Genomic DNA, 22,160 nt, shown 5'->3' with positions numbered 1-22,160 from the left:
GTGGGATGCAGGCAGCACACAAAATCACGCACTCTCCGGTCCTTGGGAAAATCTTTCTCCATGGAACCGGTCCCTGGTGACCAAAAGGTTGGGGACCTCTGCTTTAGAACATGGGACTCTAAAAATTCTATATGAGATTGTTACCTACACTCTTAATGTTGGTTGTTAAATCAATAACCACAACAAAAAAACCTATCACACATCTCCTTGTCTTAGAATTTGTGATATCAAATTATATAGACAGGATATATGATTTTTTTCCATTATCCTTAATTAGAAAAGATCTTCCTTTAAAAGACTGTAAGACATGGCTACCAGGTTCTAGCAGTACTTTCCCCAATCTATTACAGCAGTGTTGCCTAAAATTATTTACATTATTTTTTATCATTATATTTTTCTTTTTTAAATTCAACCTGGAATTTGGTCTTTTTTGTTTGAGACCAGTCTTGTAGTTTGTATTGCTCCCAGTCACCAATTAATTAACTTTTTCCTCTGCTTTTGCTTTTAATTCCTCTGCTTTGTTTCCATATTCCAATACTTAAAAATGATTTGGTAAGATTTGTGCAAGGTATTTGTATATATTCCTCCTGTCTTCTGGTAGTATATAACAGTAACATACCTGTCCCTTTGTGTTAGTTGTGCTTCTGTATGTTGGAATTTTCTTTGTTGCATCACAGAACTCAACTGCTGTTCTTGATATTTGTAATACTCAAACAAAATTATTTATCTTAATATAGAGCCCCACCAATTATAGGATATTTGCCTTTTGAAGTGCTGGGAACTTCTGGCTATGATTACTATCATATAGATGACCTACAGCTCTTGGCACAATGCCATGAACACTGTGAGTATTGCTTTCCTACGGACATGAGAATCCAATGAGACAGCTGTTGCCTTGTCTGTATTGTATTAAAAGTGTAAACCAAGTGGTTGGCTGATAACATTGTAAACCTGTAATCTATTCAAAATTATGCAGATATTAAATATTTGTAATTTAGAATTTAGGAGGTATTGTTGAAAACCTAGTTATGATATTTAAGATAAGTGATTGAAATAATGTGAGTTAATTTTGGCTGCACTTTATTCTTCGTTTCTTTTGTTAAATTTCAAAAGTGCTAGGCGTAAAATAGTACAGATATAGCATTCAGCAATTATTATTATTTTTATAGGTGTTATTAATTTTTTAAAATTACAGTCTTTAGAGTTTAGTAAACAACATGTTGTCTTGGTTCACATATTTAACATTAACTTCTTCAATATGAATCTACTCAGTACTGCACAATCCAATATTTTTTCCTTGATCTTCCTTTCTTCCCCATATTTTTTCTCTTTTCCCCTCATTAAATAATTACAATTCTTAGTACTATTGATGTATACAAAATTAGATATAGACATCTTCAACATATTTTACTAATATTATAGAAATAACAATAATATCAATTCATGTCAATATCCTGCTTTTCATGCTCTTATTAAACTTTGATTTCCCATCAATATTTAAATTATCTTTGTCAGTTATGATTTTCTCAATATTAATTACATTTATATAGCTAAAATAATTATTCATACCAATTCTCCTATTTTCAAATTTTCCATATTAAAAAAAATGCTATTTTAATTCTAAATCATATCTTCCATTATAAAAATCTAGTTATATCAAAGGGTCATCCGTTCTTTTAATCATATTCAAATAGGTATATTAAACAGATAATGCCCCCCCTGATAGATCAAATCCTATGTTTTTTAAATCTAACTCTCACTTTCTTTCTTTGCCAAGCATCTTTCCAGGCCAAGGCAATTAAATCGTCCAAGAATTTTCTTTCTGTTTTTGTGAAAGCTGCTTGGCATGAGAAAGACAATTTAGGTAGAGTATTTTTGGGGACGAACTCCACCCATCCACATTCCCTAGACATTTCTCCTGCCCGCTTTATGTTCCATTTTCTAGAATCTTCTTCCTTGTCATCAGGTGTATTTTGGAGAAAGGAGTAAAGGGTCTTTTGTATTTTCATTGTTATAGGTAGGTCTTGAGTATTTTATTTGTGTATAGCAGCCCATATTTCCCTTCTTCTATTTCCTTCAACTCTAGATCCATTTCTTCTGCTTCACTCTCTGATTTCTGGTTTATTTGTTCATACTTTGTAGTCGTTGTCTGGGAGTTTTCCAGTTGTAGCTTCAATTTGGAGATTTGGTCCTTTATATCATCTAGGTTATTTTTAGTCTCATTATGGTTTCTTTTTATGTCCTCTTTGTGTGCAAGAATTGTTTGATGAATTTGCTATAGCATAGAGAGTATTTCCTTCTGAAAGGTATTTATTTTTTCTTGAAATTCCTAGAAATCCTCTAGTATCATCAGTCTTAGTAACAGTGGAACAAAATTTCCTCTAATTTTCTGGTCTTTATATATAGCCTTTATAATCCAGTCCCAATAGCAATATTTTATAGTAATCCTTTGTCTCAAGTATCCTGAAAATTATCAGTCAGGCAAGGTTGTAATCCACCATGTTCCCAGTGTTCAAAATGTTCAACCTCCCTGCAGCCAGACTTATTCAAAAGAGGAAAGGGAGAGGTTTCCAAGCTGAGCCATGCTGCCTCAGGAATTCTGGGAGTTGAAGTCCATGAGTCATAAAGCGTCCTAGGCCTAGGCTAGAGGTAGGCAACCTTGGCTCTTTTATGACTCGTGGTCTTCAACTCCCAGAATTCCTGAGCCAGCCACACTGAGGGGAAAGGGAGAGGTTTCCAAGCTAAGCCATGCTGGCTCAGGAATTCTGGGAGTTGAAGTCATGAGTCATAAAAGAGCCAAGGTTGCCTACCCCTGGTCTATACTATTTATCTGTGCAAAATTCAGTTTAAAACCTTTTAATTTGACAGGTCAGATTTGTGTTTCATTCTCCTGTTTTAGAAAGGAAACTCAGGGCCCAATTCCTTCTCATTTAATAAATCATAGACATTAGTATGCAAGCAGATTTTCTTTTACTACTGCCACAATATCAAATTTTACTTACATTCTCAAATCAAAAGGAAATATAAAAAAATAGTACAATAATAACAAACAATAAAATTATAATATAGCAAAAAAACTCAGCTATCCTCAACAAGTACAATTGAACAAAGTGTTTACAAGTTTTGCACACTAATAATGCAATTTAATTATAGTATACGTTATGTACAATGGTGGGATTCATATATGTGAACAACCGGTTCACTATGTGGATGCCGCTTCCATTCTGGGCCTGGGCAACAAAAAATTAGCTACCGGTTCTGCCGAAGTGGTACAAATTGGTTGAATACTACCACTGATTATGTAGGATTTTTATTCCATAGGGACTTGTGCTGGAGATAGAAATGCATAAGCACATCATACTTAAAATGTTCCTTTTCAGCTTGATAATCCATATAATATTTTCCAATGTATTCCCTAAGGATACAAGAATTCTTGTATCCTTAGGGAATCCTTAGGGAAATTTGAGAGTGCTGGGAAATTTATAAATATCCCAAAATACTTTTTAACTGACTGATTTGTAATATTTTTGCATTTTTTTTCTATCCACAAATAGTGATGCAATTTGGCAAAGGGAAATCTTGCTGCTATCGATTTTTGACCAAAGGACAGCAATGGATCTGGCTACAAACGCATTACTATATCACCTACCATCAGTGGAACTCCAAACCAGAATTCATTGTGTGCACTCATACAGTAGTGAGGTATGGAAAATCAATTAACATGCTGTCAGGAGAGACCTTGATGTACCAAAAGAATGTGAAGATCTAGCTTGAGGGTACTCAATATACAATAATGGCTGATTCTCTCTAGATGATATGGAAAACTGCAGTAAATAGTTTGAGTTTTCAAGAATTGTAAATAAACTTAATAATTAACTTTAATGTTATTCATCATAATATTTTATGTTACTTTATTTAACAATTTTAAAATAAATTGTATTTAATAAGATACTTGACCTCTCTATGATAGTGGTTGTAATGAAAGAGTTAAAAGTAATATAATGACTACTTCTTAAATCTGTGAAATATTTTAAAAGGTTCTGAGAGTAGGCAGAGAAATGATGATTAGGAATGTAATAAATTGTATCTTTTCGGTGTCCTGGGAAGATAGCTAGATTAAGATAATCTTGATGATTGCACTGAGTGTGGTGTGACATTGGAAATAACACCTGGGTTGGCTCAAAATAAGGTATAAAAACAGGAATTCTAATATTTATTATGAACTGATGATAATGACTTGTTAATTGGATTCCAAAGAAAATATCAAAGTTAAATCCAAACACTGCCTGTTTGGAAAATAGAGTAACTTGGTAGGTTATATAATACATTTAGGAGCAGTATACTGTAGAAATATGGCCATGCAGAAAGCAACCCATGTCATCATATTTTATGTATTAGTTATATGCACTTATGAAACTCGTACTTATGGATCTAAAGAACTAGTAAGGGACTCCAAATCTATGTTCTTTGTCTGAAACATAGTCCTATGAAGATATATGCTATGATTAGAGACACTATTTTCTTTTTATTTTGCATATGGATAAACTTATTATAGATATAAAATGTAATCCATTATACATGTTTGAATTAGATAAACTTCATGTTTTAATTGAATAATACATTCAGGTTTCATGTAATAAATAATTAATTACATTTATTAGAGCTTGAAAATGATAGAACGAATATAATTCTCCATGGAAAATTATAATGTTCAATCAGTTATGCAGATGTTCGAGTGGAAAGGCAACAAAATCTGATTTTAGAAGATGCACCTATAGATATCATCTCTTCAGTATTAAAGGTATACTGAATGCCTACATTTAATATTTCCATTTTTTTGCATCAGCAGTTATAAAACATTTGGATTGAATTAATATGACTTTATGCTCATACACATACACACACAGAGACAAAATTTTTCTCAAATGTTTTGGCCCAAATGGTTTTGATTTTAACTTTCAAATTTCAGGTAGTTTTTGTACTATATTGTATTATATTGAGTAGTGCGATGGCTCAGCAATTAAGATGCTCAGCTGGTTGGCTGGAAAGAGTTTGCATGATAGGATGAGCGCCCGTTTTCGCGTAGCTCTTGCCCACCTAGCCATCTGAAAGCATGCAAATGTGAGTAGATAAATAGGTATCACTTTGATGGAGAAGAAACAGCGCTCTGCAATGTCATGCTGGCCACATGACTGTGGAAACGTCTTCTGACAGCACTGGCTCATGACCTCCAAAAGAAAATGAGTGCTGCTCCCTATACTTGACAATGACTAGCGGTGTTAAATCCGCAGGGATTCACTTCCTTTCTTGTATTACATTAGAGAAAAAGCAGAGTGATAAATGAAGTTATGTTTTGACTGTAGCCAGAATACCACATAATTTAGTTAATGTACAGGTGGGGGTACTGATGTGGAAGACAGTGGGAAGGAAGTGGAGAAAAAGGTTAGTGAGTGTGACAAGATCCTAACTCTAACCCTAACTAAGATTTGGGCAGGAAATGCTTTAAATCAAAGAGACCCTGCCTCAACTGAAATTAAGTTTTCAAAATGATATTTTTATTCCTGAAAAGTGCTAAAAATGTTTTTGTGAATTTCATGTGGTTCTTTCATCTTGAATTTGCCAACCACCTGAGGTTTGACTACTGTAACTTGCAGTGTCCTATCTATAGTTTGAAACATGCCTGTTGAATCTTTTCATTTTGAAGAAGCATGTTGCAATGCTTGAAATGTAAAGAGAGGATAGATTCTGGGTCACTCTTGTTTGTGTTCACGGGATATCTGGAACTCCATATGCACTTTTGAAAGGCTACAGACAAGTGTTGTTCAAAAGAGTGTGTGGCTAACATCAAAAGTACTTTTTTCCCTTGTACACTCTTTCAAGGTTTTTCTGTCTACATTTGTACTTAGCATAATAAATATTTTTGCTTTATTTTCAAGGACAATGTCCCAGATTTGAATTCTCAGCAGCATTTTAAATCACTTGAATTAGACACAGCGGTTCTCAACACCAGCCAGATATTTTCTATGTCTTCTCATGGTTTACACAAATCTTTGCCTTCATCCTTGCCTGAAATGGCAAGTAAGTTATGGTTTTTCTCAAAATACTAATTTGGAGTGAAGAACTGAAATGTATTATTTGACCCAGTGTAGGAAAAATTATAAATATTTTATAATTTGTAGAAAAGAAAATTGAAAGATTAAACTAATATAATTTTACTATCATAAAGATAGCAAGAATAGAAGGGAGTATATACTTTCACAAGAAAATTAAAAGAATGCAAGAGTTAAAATTCCAGATATGAGGATTCACAAACAGGGCTCAAAATACTTGCAGAGATTAGGCTGCTACTTGATATAAATATTACTAAAATGTCACATAATATTCTCCAGTTATACATTCCCAGTTATCAGTTTCCTGGTTTGTTCCAAAAGAGGCAAATAAATTAGAAATTGAGTTGAATATTTAATATTTTCTTTCATAGCAGTGAATAAGATTGTTGTTGGTGCTCTTCTCTTACGTTCATAGAGCACTGTGAACAATATAAGTTGGAAAATATCTGCAAAGATATTATTGCAGTTGGGTATCATGAGGATTTTCTTTTATTATTATTTTATATATCATTGACTATCACTGACCATCATAGTGTCACTTGGTCCTTATGATTAGATTGCCTGTGTACCGCCTATATCCAGCTACACTGTTTCCATAAAGCCATCTAGTAAGTTTACCAAGTGAGTGATGGTTGAAGTGAGGTTTGAACCAAGTCAACAGTGCAGATTGAAATGCTTGGATGAACAGTATCCCTTAGAATGTTGCTTCAATAAATGCTGACCTATTTTCATTATAAAGCTATGATAACATATTGGTAGAAAAATGAATAGTCATACTACGTGAAACATTTGGTTCAAATATTTTAAATTGTAACATTATTACAAAAGTTTACACTACAGTTTTTAAAAAATAATTTTATCATATCCTGAACTCCCTCCAAAAGAAAGCTAAATGAAAAGACCCCAAACACATGAGAGAATATTTTATTCCATTGTAAAAATTTTATAAATTATTTTATAACATTTTATATATAATGTTATCTTACGCCGAACCTCCTCCAAAAGAAAGCTTATGTCAAGGTTTTGACTGATGGAACCAAATAAATCAGAACTCCGAGGCACTAAATGAAAAGACTCCAAACACATGAGAAGATATTCTATTCTATTCCATTCCACTCCATTCCATTCCATTCTATGAAAAGATGACAATAAACACCCAATTCCTACCTGTGATATTATTACAAATAGTCCTTGACTTACAACAGTTCACTTAGTGACCTTCAAAGTTACAATGGCACTGAAAAAAGTGACATTGTTGTTTTTTTCACACTTCTGATCATTACATCTTCATGATCATGTGACCAAAATTCAGATGCTTAGCAACTGACTCATATTTATTATGGTCACAGTGTTATTTTAAAAAGGCCATGTAAGTTGCCAGACCATTAAAGTAATAGGTATGCGAATATGCACATTGGAGACAAAGATTTTAAAAGTGGCCCTATCTGTTAAATTCAGGCCTTGAGGTGAGATGGATGGCAAATAAATCTAATAAATAATAAATGTATAAATAAATAAATAATGAATATTGGCCATGTAAGTTATCCAGTCACTTGCTTGATTTGCACAGCTATAGAAATTGAATGAATTAATGAAGTTATAGCAAGAGCAATAACACTTAGACTTATATACCACTCCTTGAGTGGTTTACAAATGTCAGCATACTGACCCCAACAATCTGGGTTCTCATTTTATCGACCTCAGATGGATGGAAGGTTGAGTCAACTTGAACTGGTCAGGATTGAACTCCTGGTTGTGAGCAGAGTTAGCTTGCAATACTGTATTCAAACCACTGTGCCACCATGGCACATGTTCAATTATGTTCAGTTTGGTTGTGAATATGTGAGTCTTCTCACCCAACAGTGAACAAGAAGAAATTAAGCCATCCATGGCAGTTCTCATTAAATATATATATATATATATATATATATATATATATATATATATATATATATATATATATATATATATAATTGAAAATTTTTGAATTTTACAAAACAAATCCCTTCCCCAAACCCCCCACCCTCCCATACCCTCCCCCCTCTCCCCAAACCTCCCATACCCTCCCTCAACCTTCCCAGAGCTGAGTACAGGTTTAATTAAAATTTTTCAAAAGAAATAAGAAATAAAAAAACTTAAAACACATATAAATCCTAAACAAATCTAAATACCTTAAATTCAAACACATATTATAATATACTCTAAACCTTTTCTAATATTGTACTTATATTATTATCCATCATTCTATAAAGAATCGCCAAAACACAAATTTAAACATTACTTTCTTTAAATATCTATACATACAATATAAAATCTAATCTAATCTCCCTCTTTCTTTACTCTAGAACACAAAAATAAGCATATAAACATTCATTATACCATTAAGACTGGATACTCATTTAATTAGTTAAACTAAATACTTATATTTAAACTTCTTATCTAAAATTTAATTAAACAAATTAACTTCTCTTAAAAATAATAATAATAATAGAAAAAAAGAAAAGAAACCAATCTTTAAACAAACTATAGTATACTCTAGAACCTTTTCATATCATTTATATTATTATCCATCATTTTATAATATACTCTAAGCCTTTTCATATGATACTTATATTATTATCCCAAAACACATATTTAAACATTACTTAAGACATTAAAATTCCCTTATACCTGTTTAAATCTTTATCAATAACAAATTCCTCCACAGTAAACACATTCCTTCTCTTATCCATACACCTCTTAAAGGTATTTCCATTCTAAAATTTTCATTCAGTCTCCATAATCTTCTGTCCAATAGCCAGTTGCATCCACTATAAACACAATCCTTATCAGTCTCTCTTGTCCATAAACATCGAAAAAAATGCATTAAAATCTGCCCTTGAAGGTCGCTCCAAAAAATTTGTGAGTCCTGGTTCTCCCACAAACTCAGGAACCAATACCTGTGAAGCTTCCTCAACCTCCTTCTTCTGTTGGTCTTTCTCTTTACGTTTATATGTTACTTTTTCTTTACGTTTATATGTTGCACAAGTTGTCCTCTGGTCTTTCATCTTGACTTGTTGAGGCCCCTCAAACTGAAATTTCCCATTTTTAATTAATATAAGCTCTTCAGACTGCAATTCTGCCCTTAAAGGTTGCTCCAAAGAGTTTATAAATCCTATTTCTCCCGCAAATTCAGAAGCCAATACTTGTGGAACCTCCTTGAACTTCTTCTGTTGATCATTTTCTTTACAATTATATGTTGCACAGGTTATCTTCTGCTCCTCCATCTCTACTTGTTGAGGCCTCCCATTTTTAATTAATATAGGCTTTTCAGACTGCAGTTCTGGCCTTAAAGGTTGCTCCAAAGAATTTATAAATCCTACTTCTCCCGCAGGTTCAGGAACCAATACTTGTGGAACTTCCTTAAACTTCTTCTGTTGATCCTTTTCTTTACAATTATATGTTGCACAGGTTGTCTTCTGCTCCTCCATCTCTACTTGTTGAGGCCCCTCAAACTGAAGTTTCCCAATTTTCATAATTCTAAGCACTTCAGACTGCAGTTCTGCCTTTTTTTCTTCCAAAGCTTTAAACATAATAGGTGATGATGAGCATACCCCCAGGACCGAAGTATAAAAATCTTTTGCTTTAGAAACAGTATTAAGACTATAACGTATCCCCAGGTAGCTCACCACCATTCCAGTCGGAACATCCCATCTAAATAAAATTTGTCTCTTTTTAAGTTCGTCTGCTAAAAAAGCAAACTCCTTTCTTCTTCTTAAAATTTTTGGTGGGATCTCCTTTAAAATTATAACATCTTGTGAAGCAATTTGAAACCTCTTCTTATAAAAAGCTTGTATAATTTCATTGCGCAGGGATCTTTTCCCAAAGTAAATTACCACATCTCTTGGCAAATTCTTTTGCTCTGCCACCACAGAGTTAACTCTAAATTCTGATCAATTCCACTAAGTATTTCCTCTTCTTCTCTATTCAGAATCACAGCAAAGTCCTTTGCTACCATCTCTCTCAAATCTCCTTGCACAGACTCATGTAAACCTCTGATTCTTAAGGCATATTCCATTTGTTTATATTGAAGTATAAGAATCTCATCTTGAAAATTTTTCATCTCTTTTTCCATACTTTCAAATTTTTCCTCCATCAATTCCAATTTTTCTTCTACCTCTTCTACGCGAGAATTCAACTTTTCAAGAACAGAGGCAACTCCTTTTAAAGTCAAAACTATGTCTTGCCTCAAAGTCTTATTATTTTCCTCTAAAATCTCTTTCATTTCTCCCCTAATTTGAAGTATAACATCTCCCATCATATCTTGCAAGTCCTTCACTATTGTTGACTGTGGCAAGGAAGAAGGTGAAGCTATTAATTTAGGTTGTTGCCCTGATGATAACACCGAAGAAGAAGCCACCTTGGAAGCTGTAGAGATTACTGAACGCTTTGGAGCCATCTTAAAAAAACTTTACTCCTTCTTAAAAATTGCAAGAATTAAGCAAAAAAAAAAAAAAGAAATTAACTCCATAAATTCAAAAAAAAAAATCCTTCAAGAGGGGATCATTATAATAAAAAGAAAGGAGTTCAAAAAAAGAAAAAGGAGAAGAAAAAAAAATAATTAGATAGAAAAAATCCGTTCCATTTTTTAAACGTGCCAAAAAGTACAAAAAACAAAACACGAAAATTAAACAAAAATAATAATACTAACACTCCATTCCAATCATAAAAAAAAAACAAAAAAGAAAAAAGGAAAGGGAAAAAAAGAGACACCAAAAGGCCTGCCGGTCAGCATTCTAGCTTCCGAAAAAAAAAAAAAACACCGAGAGGCATGCCGATCGCCATTTTACTTTCCCTTTCAACAAAGGGAAAAAAATAAAAGGAGTATAAAAGTAAAAACAAGTCTTGAAACTTAAAATCCAAATAAATCAAAGAAAGCAAAAACTAAATCCTCTACTCAGCTCTGTCCGTTTATAAAAAAACTCACCAGTTCGCTTTAATCACGGAGGTGGTTGCAGCGGCTCGTTTTGTCCCTAAGGACAAAAGCAGCTGGGAAGCGGAGACAGTCTGAACTCCGTGGGAGCACTCTTTTCACCCCCCAAAAAAAACTTGGGGGGTGAATAAGAGGCTCTACCACTATTCAGATAACTCTCTACCCCCCCTTTGCCCGGGAGGGGGTTTTGAACCGCTGAACAGCTGATGTCCGCTGTTCATAGCGATTCTTACACTTACCCAGGAGGACGGCTACAAAGTAGCCGCCATCGCGCGCGCAGATCCACCGGAAGTCCTAAATCATAAATATATTTTTAAAAGCAAATAGATAGATAGATAGATAGATAGATAGATAGATAGATAGATAGATAGATAGATATTATATATATATTACCAATATATATTGGTAATAACATTAAAAATATGAACCCTGGGTATATCCATGTTCGAAATAAAAGTGAGCACCAGGGAAGTTAAAACTATAAAAAGTTTAATTAAAAATGCTAGGCTTTCGCCGGCACCTGCCAACATCATCAGGGCTTAAAATGCTAGGAAGTGAGGAAGTCCCTTTATAGGTCAGCTAGGGTCTGCGCCCAGCTCCTCGATCTCGTCACCGGACCTAATTGAGTAGATTGTGCTCCGGTGATCCTTTTTTTTCCCTTTTTTGCACCACTTATCCATGTGTATGATATCACTAGTCTTCCCTTCATTGGGTTCTGGGTCGGGTGGAGCACCCTCCCTGTCCCCCTGGGTGTTCCCATCATTTTTTTCTTTTTCTCGCCCAGACCTTTTGGACAAGAAAAATATATATAATGCAGGATGGGGGATCAAGGATGGGAGATTGGAGTTAGGCATGTCTTTGACTCAATCAGATTGCTTGAGTAACCTGGTCTATTTGTTGTATAGCTGGCTATGTAGGGGATGTAGGTGTGTGTAAAAAGATTAAATATAGTTTAGTAATGATTTTTACTATGAATATATCTTACAGCCACAATAACAAAGCCCATCCCAGAGTCTTCCTCATTGCAAAGATCACTCATCATACAGCAGAACTTACCAAAAGAGAGGTCTAAACTGCCTGCTACAGCTCAAGTAAGACTTAATAAATGTATATATTTCTGTTGACATTTTAAGATATATTTTTAGAGTTTACATATGAAAACAAATCTGCTCCAAACAAGGAGGAAGCATAAAGTTTATGAGAAATTTTTATTTTTAATTGAATTTGCAAGATTATGTAACAACAGTTTTATTCACACTGACAAGAAGTAATTCTCTGAGCTTGCTCTGCCCTGTAAGCCAGCTCATTTTGCTACCCCTAGGAGTTTTCTTTTCCATTGGTTTCCCCGGTGCTAGAAGAATAGAAAGCATCTGGCCATCAAGATCTCTGCTGCTACTGTAATGGAACACAAAGTGAACAATTAATTTTTTTTATAAATGCAGTAACAATGATAAAAGCATGTAGGCTCTTTTTAATTCTTAATGTATAATGAAGTCCAAATTGTATTACTTTTTATAAATAATTTTATTTTATGAGAGGTGGGGAGGTAATTTAGTTGGCTGACCCAAGTTCTAAAAGGAACACAGGACCTAGTTCTACTTTCAAGAAAAAGGAACAAAGCTTATTTGTCCATATTTCAGTATTAAATATTGTTTTTCAAAGAAGAAAGGTTCACCTATCTGAGAAAATCATTCAAAAGCTGAAATGTATCTTCAGTTAAGACATTTAATAATAAATAATAAAGGTGGGATAAAAATAAATAAATATATTATATAACAAGATACAGATAATCCTCAATTTATGACCACAATCAAGACCAGAATTTCCATTGCTAAGCAAGGCAGTAAAGTGAGTTGCACTCCATTTTTTGTCACAGTTGTTAAGCAAATTGCTGCGGGCATTAAATCAAACGTGGTCATTAACTGAATCCAGCTTCCCCCATTGACTTTGCTTGTCAGAAGCTGGCTGGGAAAGTCACAAATGTCAATCACATGATCCTGGAACCCTGCAACTGTTGTAAATACATTCTAGTTGCCAAGTGCCTGAATTTTGATCACATCACCGTAGGCATGCTGCAGTTGATGTAAGCGTGAGGACCAGTTGTAAATCACTCTTTTCAGTGCCATTGTACTGAAAAGAGTCACTAAACAACTGAATGAAGACAAATATATGTGTCCAAGGATAATGTTGCAGGATCCAATCTGGGTCATTCACTGGGACCAGAAGTTTTGTCTTCCGAGCTTTCGAGAAGTTTCCTCAAGATGGGCTTCAGCACAAGTCCGAAAGCTTGGAAGACAAAACTTCTGGTCCTGATGATTGACCCAAATCCTGCAGCTAAACAAGTGGTTGTAAGTTGAGCACTATCTGAATTTCAAGGGAAAATATCTTAAGAAGCCAAGCTGTATTGAAAATGTCTGCATTTTATTATAAAAGAGAAAGATTAGTGAATTATGAGTAAAGCCTATTTATTAAACTATATTGCTTCCCTGATACAGGTAATCCTCATTTAGTGTGACTACAATTTCAACAAGAGATTTGGTCTTAAACAAAATGGTCATCAAGTGAAAATGTGATTATGCTTGTGATTTTAGCTTTCCTTTGTTTTACAGACTTGCAGTGGCTGTAAATACAAGGATTTGTCACAAAGCTACTTTTTCATCACTGTAAATAAATGTGAATGTTTGCTGTGCAAAGCTATTTATCTGTACTGTGCATATGAGTTATCTAAGACAGTTACCCCAGAAGTATCAAACTGAAATCGCTATAAGTGTTATGTGAAAGGCAGCTTGAGGGCTCTAATAGTCGTAGTGTCAGAATCCAATTATATTTCATCTCTAGTTATCAATTATAGAAAACCCCATTTCTGCCTTCTATGGATTCTGTCATACGATGAAGGGAAGGGGGTGAACAAAGGGGCTTTATGGCCCTCACTTCCTTCGGTACACTTCAAAGGAACTGGATGTGTGTATCACCAAAAGAACTAACCATAACAATGGGGCTATTACCTTCATATAGTTTTCTCTGAAGTCTCCATCCAGCTGGCAGTAAGGAAAAGGGGGTGGGAGTGTAATGCCTGAGACTGTCGCTGGAAGTAGGGGGTGATTGGGGGGGCTACTGGGGAACCCCTTAAAACCTTGAATGGGAGAGCTTGGAGCCCAAGTCCTGTCTAGAACGCCTGCAACCATTTTCTCTTAATAAAGGATGCCTGTTGGAAGAATTATTCCAAGAGTTCTGTCTTCTAAAGATGCAAAGTGGGGTGGGTCCTTACATTAGACAGGACTTGCAAAATTAATCCACCTGGAAGGGAGACCCTTGCCGGGGGATTTTGTAAAAATTTACCATGTGAGACAATGGAGCAAGAAAGGGGGAAAACTCCCTGGAAAGAGAGCCACTGCCCCAACTGGAACCTTGCCGGATATTGGGATTCGAGAGATCAGATTCCTCAGGAGAAGAAGTAGTGGAGACATGGGACCACAAGCCTCGTTGGTCAATGGGCGTTGGAAAGAAAAGTGAGTGGGGAAAGGAATCAAGAAAGGTGACCCTGAGACGGGGGGCCAAGCAAACAGAATGGAAGCAGGAGATGGAGAAATCCCTGCACGCAAGTGAAGAGGGAGAAAGCTGGGCACCGTACTCAGACTGGATCCTAGAGAAAGCTATTGACCTGATGAAGAGAACTCTCAACTCCCTAGGAGAGGAGAATCCTGAGCCCTACGGCCGCCTGAGCTCCTGGAGCTGCAAAGGGAGAGACACCGAGGGGGAAGTGGAACCTGCAACCCCGGGGACATCTGCTGATCCAGTAGTCCCCACCCCCTACCGAACCACAGATAGCGATCTGGACGGAAGACACTACCACCAACAACGGAGGCACCGATCCATTCCAAGACGTCCGCCGTTGGAGGTGAAATTCAAAGGGGAGCCAACACGCTTGGGGTTTTTCCTAACCCAAGTCCTCAGCTACATGGAGGAATACGGGCGGGACATCCCCAGCGACAAAGCCCGCATCCGGATCGTGCAATCTGCCCTGGACGGACCGGCTGCAGATTGGGTGGTGAACTTGCACGACTCCAATGCCCCAGAACTCAGCAACTTTAACCGTTTCATGTCTTCTCTGAGAAGATGATTTGAAGACCCCCTGGCTGATCGCAAAGCCCGCGAAAGGATAAAAACGATGAGGCAAGGCAAACGCCCAGTGGCTGAATATACACAAGAATTCCGGGCCATTGCCAGCAAACTGAACTGGCCAGAAGACATCTTCCTTAGCCATTTCAAAGACGGACTAAATTATGACCTCTATGACGCTTGCCTGTCCCGAGGGGACCCACACCAACTTGAGGAATGGTACATCTTGGCAGAGGAAGCAGAGATCAACATATTGAAGAGACACTGCTGAGGAAAACAATGGAGCCGCTCCCTGCCTGAGTTGACACACGAACTAGTGAAACCATTGGCTACAGCCAAGAAGCAAATGGGGTGTTTCAAGTGCGGAAGAGAAGGGCATCAAGCTGTAGAATGCCGCTCCAAAGCCCCCCAGCACAACCCAGACAGATCCCCAATCAGCAAATCCGGAAAGTCTTCAGCTAAGCCAAAAGAAACTGCCATGAGAATGATGGAAATTGCGGAACCCCCCCCACTTCTGCTCATCAGGGGGAAAGAACTCCAGCCTACACCGCAGGGCCGATGGATGCCTCAGATGACAGCTCGGAGGGCGAACCCCTGGTAAGTGCACGCATCGCACCCATCCTCAAGACAGTGACTATATTAATTTCCCCCATGCCTGAAGCCGTGAAAGTGAAAGCCTTAATAGATTCTGGCTGCACTCGCTGCCTCATTAGCCCGACACTGGTGGGGAATCTGGGCATTCCGTCGAGGAGACTGGAACAACCAATCTCATTTGGCCAGTTAGATGGATCCATAGCAGGGGGGGTGCCAGCTACCCTAGCCACTCTACCAATACATCTCTCCCTGGGCAAACATGAGGAGGACATAATGTTTGTGGTGACCCCAGGCATGGAATGCCCAATGAGCCTAGGGATGGAATTGTTAAAAAAATGGAACCCCTGGGTGAATTGGAGGACGACAGAAATCAAATTCCCGAAGGGAGACCCTATGGACTTAAAATCCCAAAGGGAGCTACCAGAATCAAGAATAGAAAAAGCATCCATGGGAGAGGAAAAGGGACTAACAGAAATACCAGAGGAATACAGAGACCTTGCTGAAGTTTTCAGTGAGGAGAGGGCGGATGAGCTCCCCCCCCACCGACCCACAGACTGTGCCATTGAATTCAAGCCGGGGGCAAAACTCCCGAAGCCCAGATTATACTCCATGAGCCCAAAGGAGAAGGAGGACATGGAAAGATTCATTAAAAAAAACCCTAGAGAGGTTTCATTGAGCCAGCCAAGCCTAAAATGGCTGCCCCGGTCCTCTTTAGAGAGAAAAAGGATGGCTCTTTATGCTTATGCATGGATTATAGGGCCCTGAATACAATCAGTGAAAGCAACCTATACCCTCTGCCCCCCATGAAAGACATGCTGTCACACCTCTTGAAAGGGAAAATTTTTTTCTAAACTAGACCTAAGGGAAGCTTACTATCGTGTGAGAATTAAGGAAGGGGATGAAAGGAAGACCGCATTTAACTGCCCCATGGGGTGCTATCAATTCAAAGTCTTGCCATTTGGATTACAAGGGGGCCATGCAATTAATCAATGATGTTCTAAGGGAGCACCTGTTTAAGGGGGTCCTTGTTTACTTGGACGACATTCTTATCTTCACCGAAACAAAAGAGGAACATGTCAACCTTGTCAGAGCGGTTTTAAAGAAACTGCGAGCCGCCCACCTATATGCCAAACTCTCAAAATGCGAATTCCACGATGAAAGGATTGACTACCTAGGTTATCGCATATCCCCCCAGGGCACTGAAATGGACCCAGAGAAGGTCAGAGCAGTATTAGATTGGGCACCACCCCGCACAAGAAAGCAACTACAAAGTTCCTGGGCTTTGCAAACTTTTACCGCCAATTCATCCCCTCATTTGCTCAAATAGCCTTGCCCCTTACTAACTTACTAAAAACAAAGGGAGCATCCTCAGTAAAACCTAGCCAGCCACTAACATGGACAATGGAGTGCCTAGCAGCCTTTGAGAGACTAAAGAGACTTTTTTCTGCCGAACCAGTACTAAGGCACCCAGACATGGATAAGCCCTTCGTAATACAGGCAGATGCAAGTGATGTGGCAGTGGGGGCTGTTCTATTACAAGAAAATGATGAGAAGGAGACATATGGGATACTCATGTGGCGACAGTTCCTGGAAGGCAACAAAATCCCCTTCCGGGTGTGGACTGATCACAAAAATTTGGAAGCCCTGAAAATGCCCAGAAAACTCAATCTCAAACAAGCCCGCTGGTCCCAGCATTTTCACCAGTTCCAATTTAAGCTCAAACATTTACCAGGGAGAAAGAACTTCCTGGCAGATGCATGCCCCAATATAACAGCACATGAGCCACAGACTCTAAACCAATGATGGCAGAGTCACAACTGGCAGCACCAGTAACCACAAGAACCCAAGCTAAATTAAAACCACAATTGGACAGCCAAACTGGAATTGAATTCCGAAAAAGTTTGGAAACAGATGAATGTTTCCAGAAAAACAAAAATGTGTGCACAATGAGAGACGTGTTGCCTTGGGTAGGGGAAAAGTTATATATACCAACAACCCAAAGAGTCACTTTCATGCACTTTTCATGGCAAAGAGTCACTTTGCCATGACACAAAATCAGCAGGGCATTTTGGATTTGTAAAAACTTAACACTTAATTAAACGGCAATTTTGGTGGCCATCAATAAAAAAGGACATAGAAAGTTATGTAGCCAGCTGCCCAAAATGTGCGACTGCAAAGAGGTCGCAAGGGAAATCGCCAGGACTATTACAAACAGTGGCAAATCCCTCAGCCCCCTGGAGGGAAATAGCCATGGATTTTATAGTGGAATTGCCAGAAAGCAATGGGAATACTGTTGTCAGGACGGTCACGGACTTGTTTTCCAAACAGGTGCACTTTATCCCTTGCCAAAAGATTCCCACTGCAAAGGCCTTAGGAAAACCTTTCGCCCAGCACATTTACAGATTGCATGGGCACCCCAACGCATCATCTCTGATAGGGGAGTGCAATTTACGTCTGCATTTTGGAAGGAATTTTTATCCTTCTTAGGGACCACTCAGGGACTGACATCTAGCCATCACCCTCAGTCAGATGGACAAACAGAACGTTGTCATTCAGTACTTGAGCAATATTTGAGATGTTTTTTGAATTTCCAGCAAAGTGATTGGACGGACTTACTCCCTTTTGCAGAAGTTGCCTACAATAATGCAGTTCACTCCAGCACAGGCTACACTCCTTTTCAGATAGCCAACGGTAAAAGTTTCAACCCCATGCCAGAATTAACCCCAAACAAACCAACGATCCCATCACTGAAAGAATGGATGGAACAATTACAAGACACCTGGCCAATAGTTAGAAAAGCACTAGATGAAGCTAGGCAGGCATACAAAGCACAAGCCGATAAAAAAAGGGTTGAGCCTACACCATTCATTACAGGAGAAATGGTGTACTTATCTACAAAATACCTAAAGTCCCTACAGCCCTGTAAAAAACTTGGACCAAAATATGTAGGGCCTTTTCCAATTAAAAGAATCATAAACCCAGTAACAGTAGAATTAGAATTACCCAAAAATCTCAGGCAAGTACACCCAATTTTTCATTGCGGCTTGCTGAAAAGAGAGTGTCAGTCACCTCTACGGCCAAAAATTCCCCCCTACCACCTCCAATCATGGTGGAGGGTGAACAACACTTCGAAATAAAGGAAATCCTTGACTCTAGGAGATCTCATGGAACGACTCAGTACCTAGTTGCCTGGAAACCCCTCCCTCCCTCACAAAACGAGTGGGTCCATAAACATCATGTCAGAGCCCCGAAGCTATTAAAGAAGTTTCACACAGAATACCTTAACAAGCCTGACTAACTTTTATACCTGTTTTGTTTTCTTTCAGGTGGATCTGTCATATTTTTGAGGGGGCAGGATGTCAGAAACCAATTATATTTCATCTCTAGTTATCAATTATAGAAAACCCCATTTCTACCTTCTATGGATTCTGTCATACGATGAAGGGAAGGGGGTGAACAAAGGGGCTTTATGGCCTCACTTCCTTCGTACACTTCAAAGGAACTGGATGTGTGTATCACCAAAAGAAATAACCATAACAATGGGGCTATTACCTTTCATGTAGTAAAGAAAAGGGGGTGGGAGTGTAATGCCTGAGACTGTCGCTGGAAGTAGGGGGTGATTGGGTGGGGCTACTGGGGAACCCTTAAAACCTTGAATGGGAGAGCTTGGACCCCAAGTCCTATCTAGAACACCTGCAACCATTTTCTCTTAATAAAGGATGCCTGTTGGAAGAATTATTCCAAGAGTTCTGTTTTCTTAAGATGCAAAGTGGGGTGGGTCCTTACACGTAGTCCTCAACTTATAACAGTTCATTTAGTGACCATTCAAAGTTACAATGGCACTGACAAAAGTGACTTATGACTGTTTTTCATACTTATGACTGTTGCAGCGTCCCCTTGGTCACATGATCAGAATTCAGATGCATGGCAATTGATTCAGATTTTTGATGATTGCAGTCATGTGATCACCTTTTATGACTTTCTGACAAGCAAAGTCAATGGGGAAGCCAGATTCATTTAACAACCATGTCACTAACTTAACAACTGCAGTGATCCACTTAACAATTGTGGCAAGAAAGGTTGTAAAATGGGACAAAATTCACTTAACAAATGTCTCACTTAGCAGCAGAAATTTTGAGCTCAATTGTTGTTGTACTTTGAGGACTACTTGTACATGGGAAGCCCCTATATGTTAACATAAATGTGTCTAGCAGTCAAAAATACAGAATATTAGTAACATTGCAACATGTTGTACCAAACATCAATTTATCAAATTACAAAAAAAAGCCACTTCAAAGCAGACCCAACTCTGCATGCCAGCAATAGCAAGTTGAGCAGTGCTGGCAACAGAAATGTCTCAATGTAGACGAATTTTCTTAACCCTGACAGTTCTAAAATAGATGGACTTCAGGTTGGGGAATTCTGGGAGTTGAAGTTCATTCATCTTAAAGCTGCCAAGATTGAAACACTGATGTTCATCCAGAGCTAAAATGCTCTGCCCTGCTTGTCCTGTCCATGTATGGGACCATTCTCTACCCCAGCAGTAATAAGGCAAAACTATGGGGACAAGTGGGGCTCCAACAACATGCTGATGCAGGATTTGGAACCTAGCTGTCCTTCAAGCCCAAGGGAGAACACTCTGGCCACCTGAGCTTGATAAGCCAAGGCGCACTCTATTCTCCCATGCTGGCCCATTCCTTCCCAAGAGGTACTATAAGTCCCCCAAAAATAACCAGAGGGGGATACATGTTTGAGAGCCACAGCTTTCATATTGACCAAGCTTAGTAAAAAGAGACTCAGAAATCTTTATTTCTTGTTTAAGCTCTCTTCCCAATTTACTATGTTTCAAACCATCAAGAACCAACTTGAGCAGCGAACCCGTATACTGCAAGCTAACATTCAGTGGCAGCAAGAAGAGTTGCAGAAAATCCAAGAACAGCTGTGCATGGTACAAGATTCCAATATACAGGTTAGCAGAACACACCAATATATATATTATTTAAACAAATTATTTTATCCAGCAAGTTGCAATTACTGAATTGAAAATATACAGTATACAGTACTTATCATGAGATTATTTGATGGATGGGCATATACACAAACACACACATACGTATATACACAGTTTATATATATTATTTATAATTTCAGGGAAGAAACGTTTATTGATAAATTTCTAATAAAGCATATATATTTCATCCTATCTTGAATATGCTGTTCCTATAATATTTTAGGTTTTTCTCAATATAAAGGAGAAATCAAAATATGTCACTGAACTCCTCAAAATAACAAAGGTTTTCAGCAGAGCCATTACACCTTATTATTACTTTAAACTGTTCTAGGATAAAAAATCTGTGAGAATCTTGGAAGAGATTCAAGATGGTTGTCATTCTTCTGGCAATTTAACCTCGCCCTTGAGCAATGCTTCTGTGCTCTCACCATCTTTGGCTATAGCACCATCTCCTGCTATTTCACAGGATAGCAGCCTCCAGCAAAGCCTTACAGATTTGGGCCATGATCGACAACTAAGGTAAAAGAATTGCAATAAGCTTGTGTTTTTCTTTTTTCTTTTTTCATCTTTATTTGCGGTAGTATAGTAACAAATTTTATCAGAAGTTTAAATTATTATTGTAACAGACATATAGACATACATGCATAATCTATCCTGCTATTTTCATGTAAGCAATGTTATGCAGAGCATAGAAAAGGTATAAATTTTAAAAGAGTAATGCTCCAAATAAAAATCATAAATATGTAGAAAGGTATATTCTTTCATCAGGAAGATGTTTTTTAAATACAAACAATAAAAACTAAAATAGAACTAATATTTAGAAAGAAAAAAAGAAAGAAGAGAAGAAAAGAACAAAGACAAAATGCAAAAGATGTGAATTTTTAAAATCTTCTGAATTATTATATGTAATTGAGTCCAAAATTTTCTGGCTTTTAACATGTCTACCAAGCATGTAAAATGTCCCTTCTTTTTTATTACACTTCCAGCATAAGTTTAAGAAAACTTTATAAATTCTATATAGTTTTTCTGGTGACATGTACCAAAGTTATATCAGGAAATTTAATATATTGAAAAATATACAGAGAATAAACGCAGAAATACATTTTTAAATTTTTGATCTATAAGTTGACATTAGCAATCCATCTAATTTTTTTAATAGGGAAAATATCTTATTTTACATTCCTTTAAACTCATTTTAGAGTACCCACTAATAAATTATACAGATACACATAGAGATGCAATTTTTTTTGAAAGAAAAAACTATGTATGAAATAGAAAAAAAATCTGCCTAAAATATAACATGAATTGTATTTTAGTTGCTTCACAATACGCAAAACAAGTAGCTTCATAATGC

At 37.3% G+C, this 22,160-nt stretch overlaps 1 protein-coding gene across 4 annotated transcripts in view; it reads left to right on the top strand.

Moving 5' to 3' along the window:
* The window catches only part of NPAS2 (neuronal PAS domain protein 2), an 89,352-nt gene that overhangs the window by 52,398 nt on the left and 14,794 nt on the right, over positions 1-22,160 (top strand). For 3 of the 4 annotated variants that reach the window (XM_039355803.1, XM_039355801.1, XM_039355800.1), the window contains 7 exons: positions 738-844; positions 3,555-3,702; positions 4,720-4,801; positions 5,937-6,078; positions 12,070-12,173; positions 20,618-20,764; positions 21,138-21,325. In XM_039355803.1, the coding sequence (XP_039211737.1) occupies positions 738-844; positions 3,555-3,702; positions 4,720-4,801; positions 5,937-6,078; positions 12,070-12,173; positions 20,618-20,764; positions 21,138-21,325 (918 nt within the window). The remainder of the gene's footprint in view (positions 1-737; positions 845-3,554; positions 3,703-4,719; positions 4,802-5,936; positions 6,079-12,069; positions 12,174-20,617; positions 20,765-21,137; positions 21,326-22,160) is intronic. The other variant, XM_039355802.1, reaches the window with a different exon arrangement.

This window comes from Crotalus tigris, unplaced genomic scaffold (genome assembly GCF_016545835.1).
Source record: "Crotalus tigris isolate CLP2741 ecotype Arizona unplaced genomic scaffold, ASM1654583v1 scf7180000018759.1681925, whole genome shotgun sequence".
Taxonomy (NCBI): domain Eukaryota; kingdom Metazoa; phylum Chordata; class Lepidosauria; order Squamata; family Viperidae; genus Crotalus; species Crotalus tigris.
Note: the sequence above shows the minus strand (reverse complement) of the source record. Positions and strands in the feature narration are given on the sequence as shown.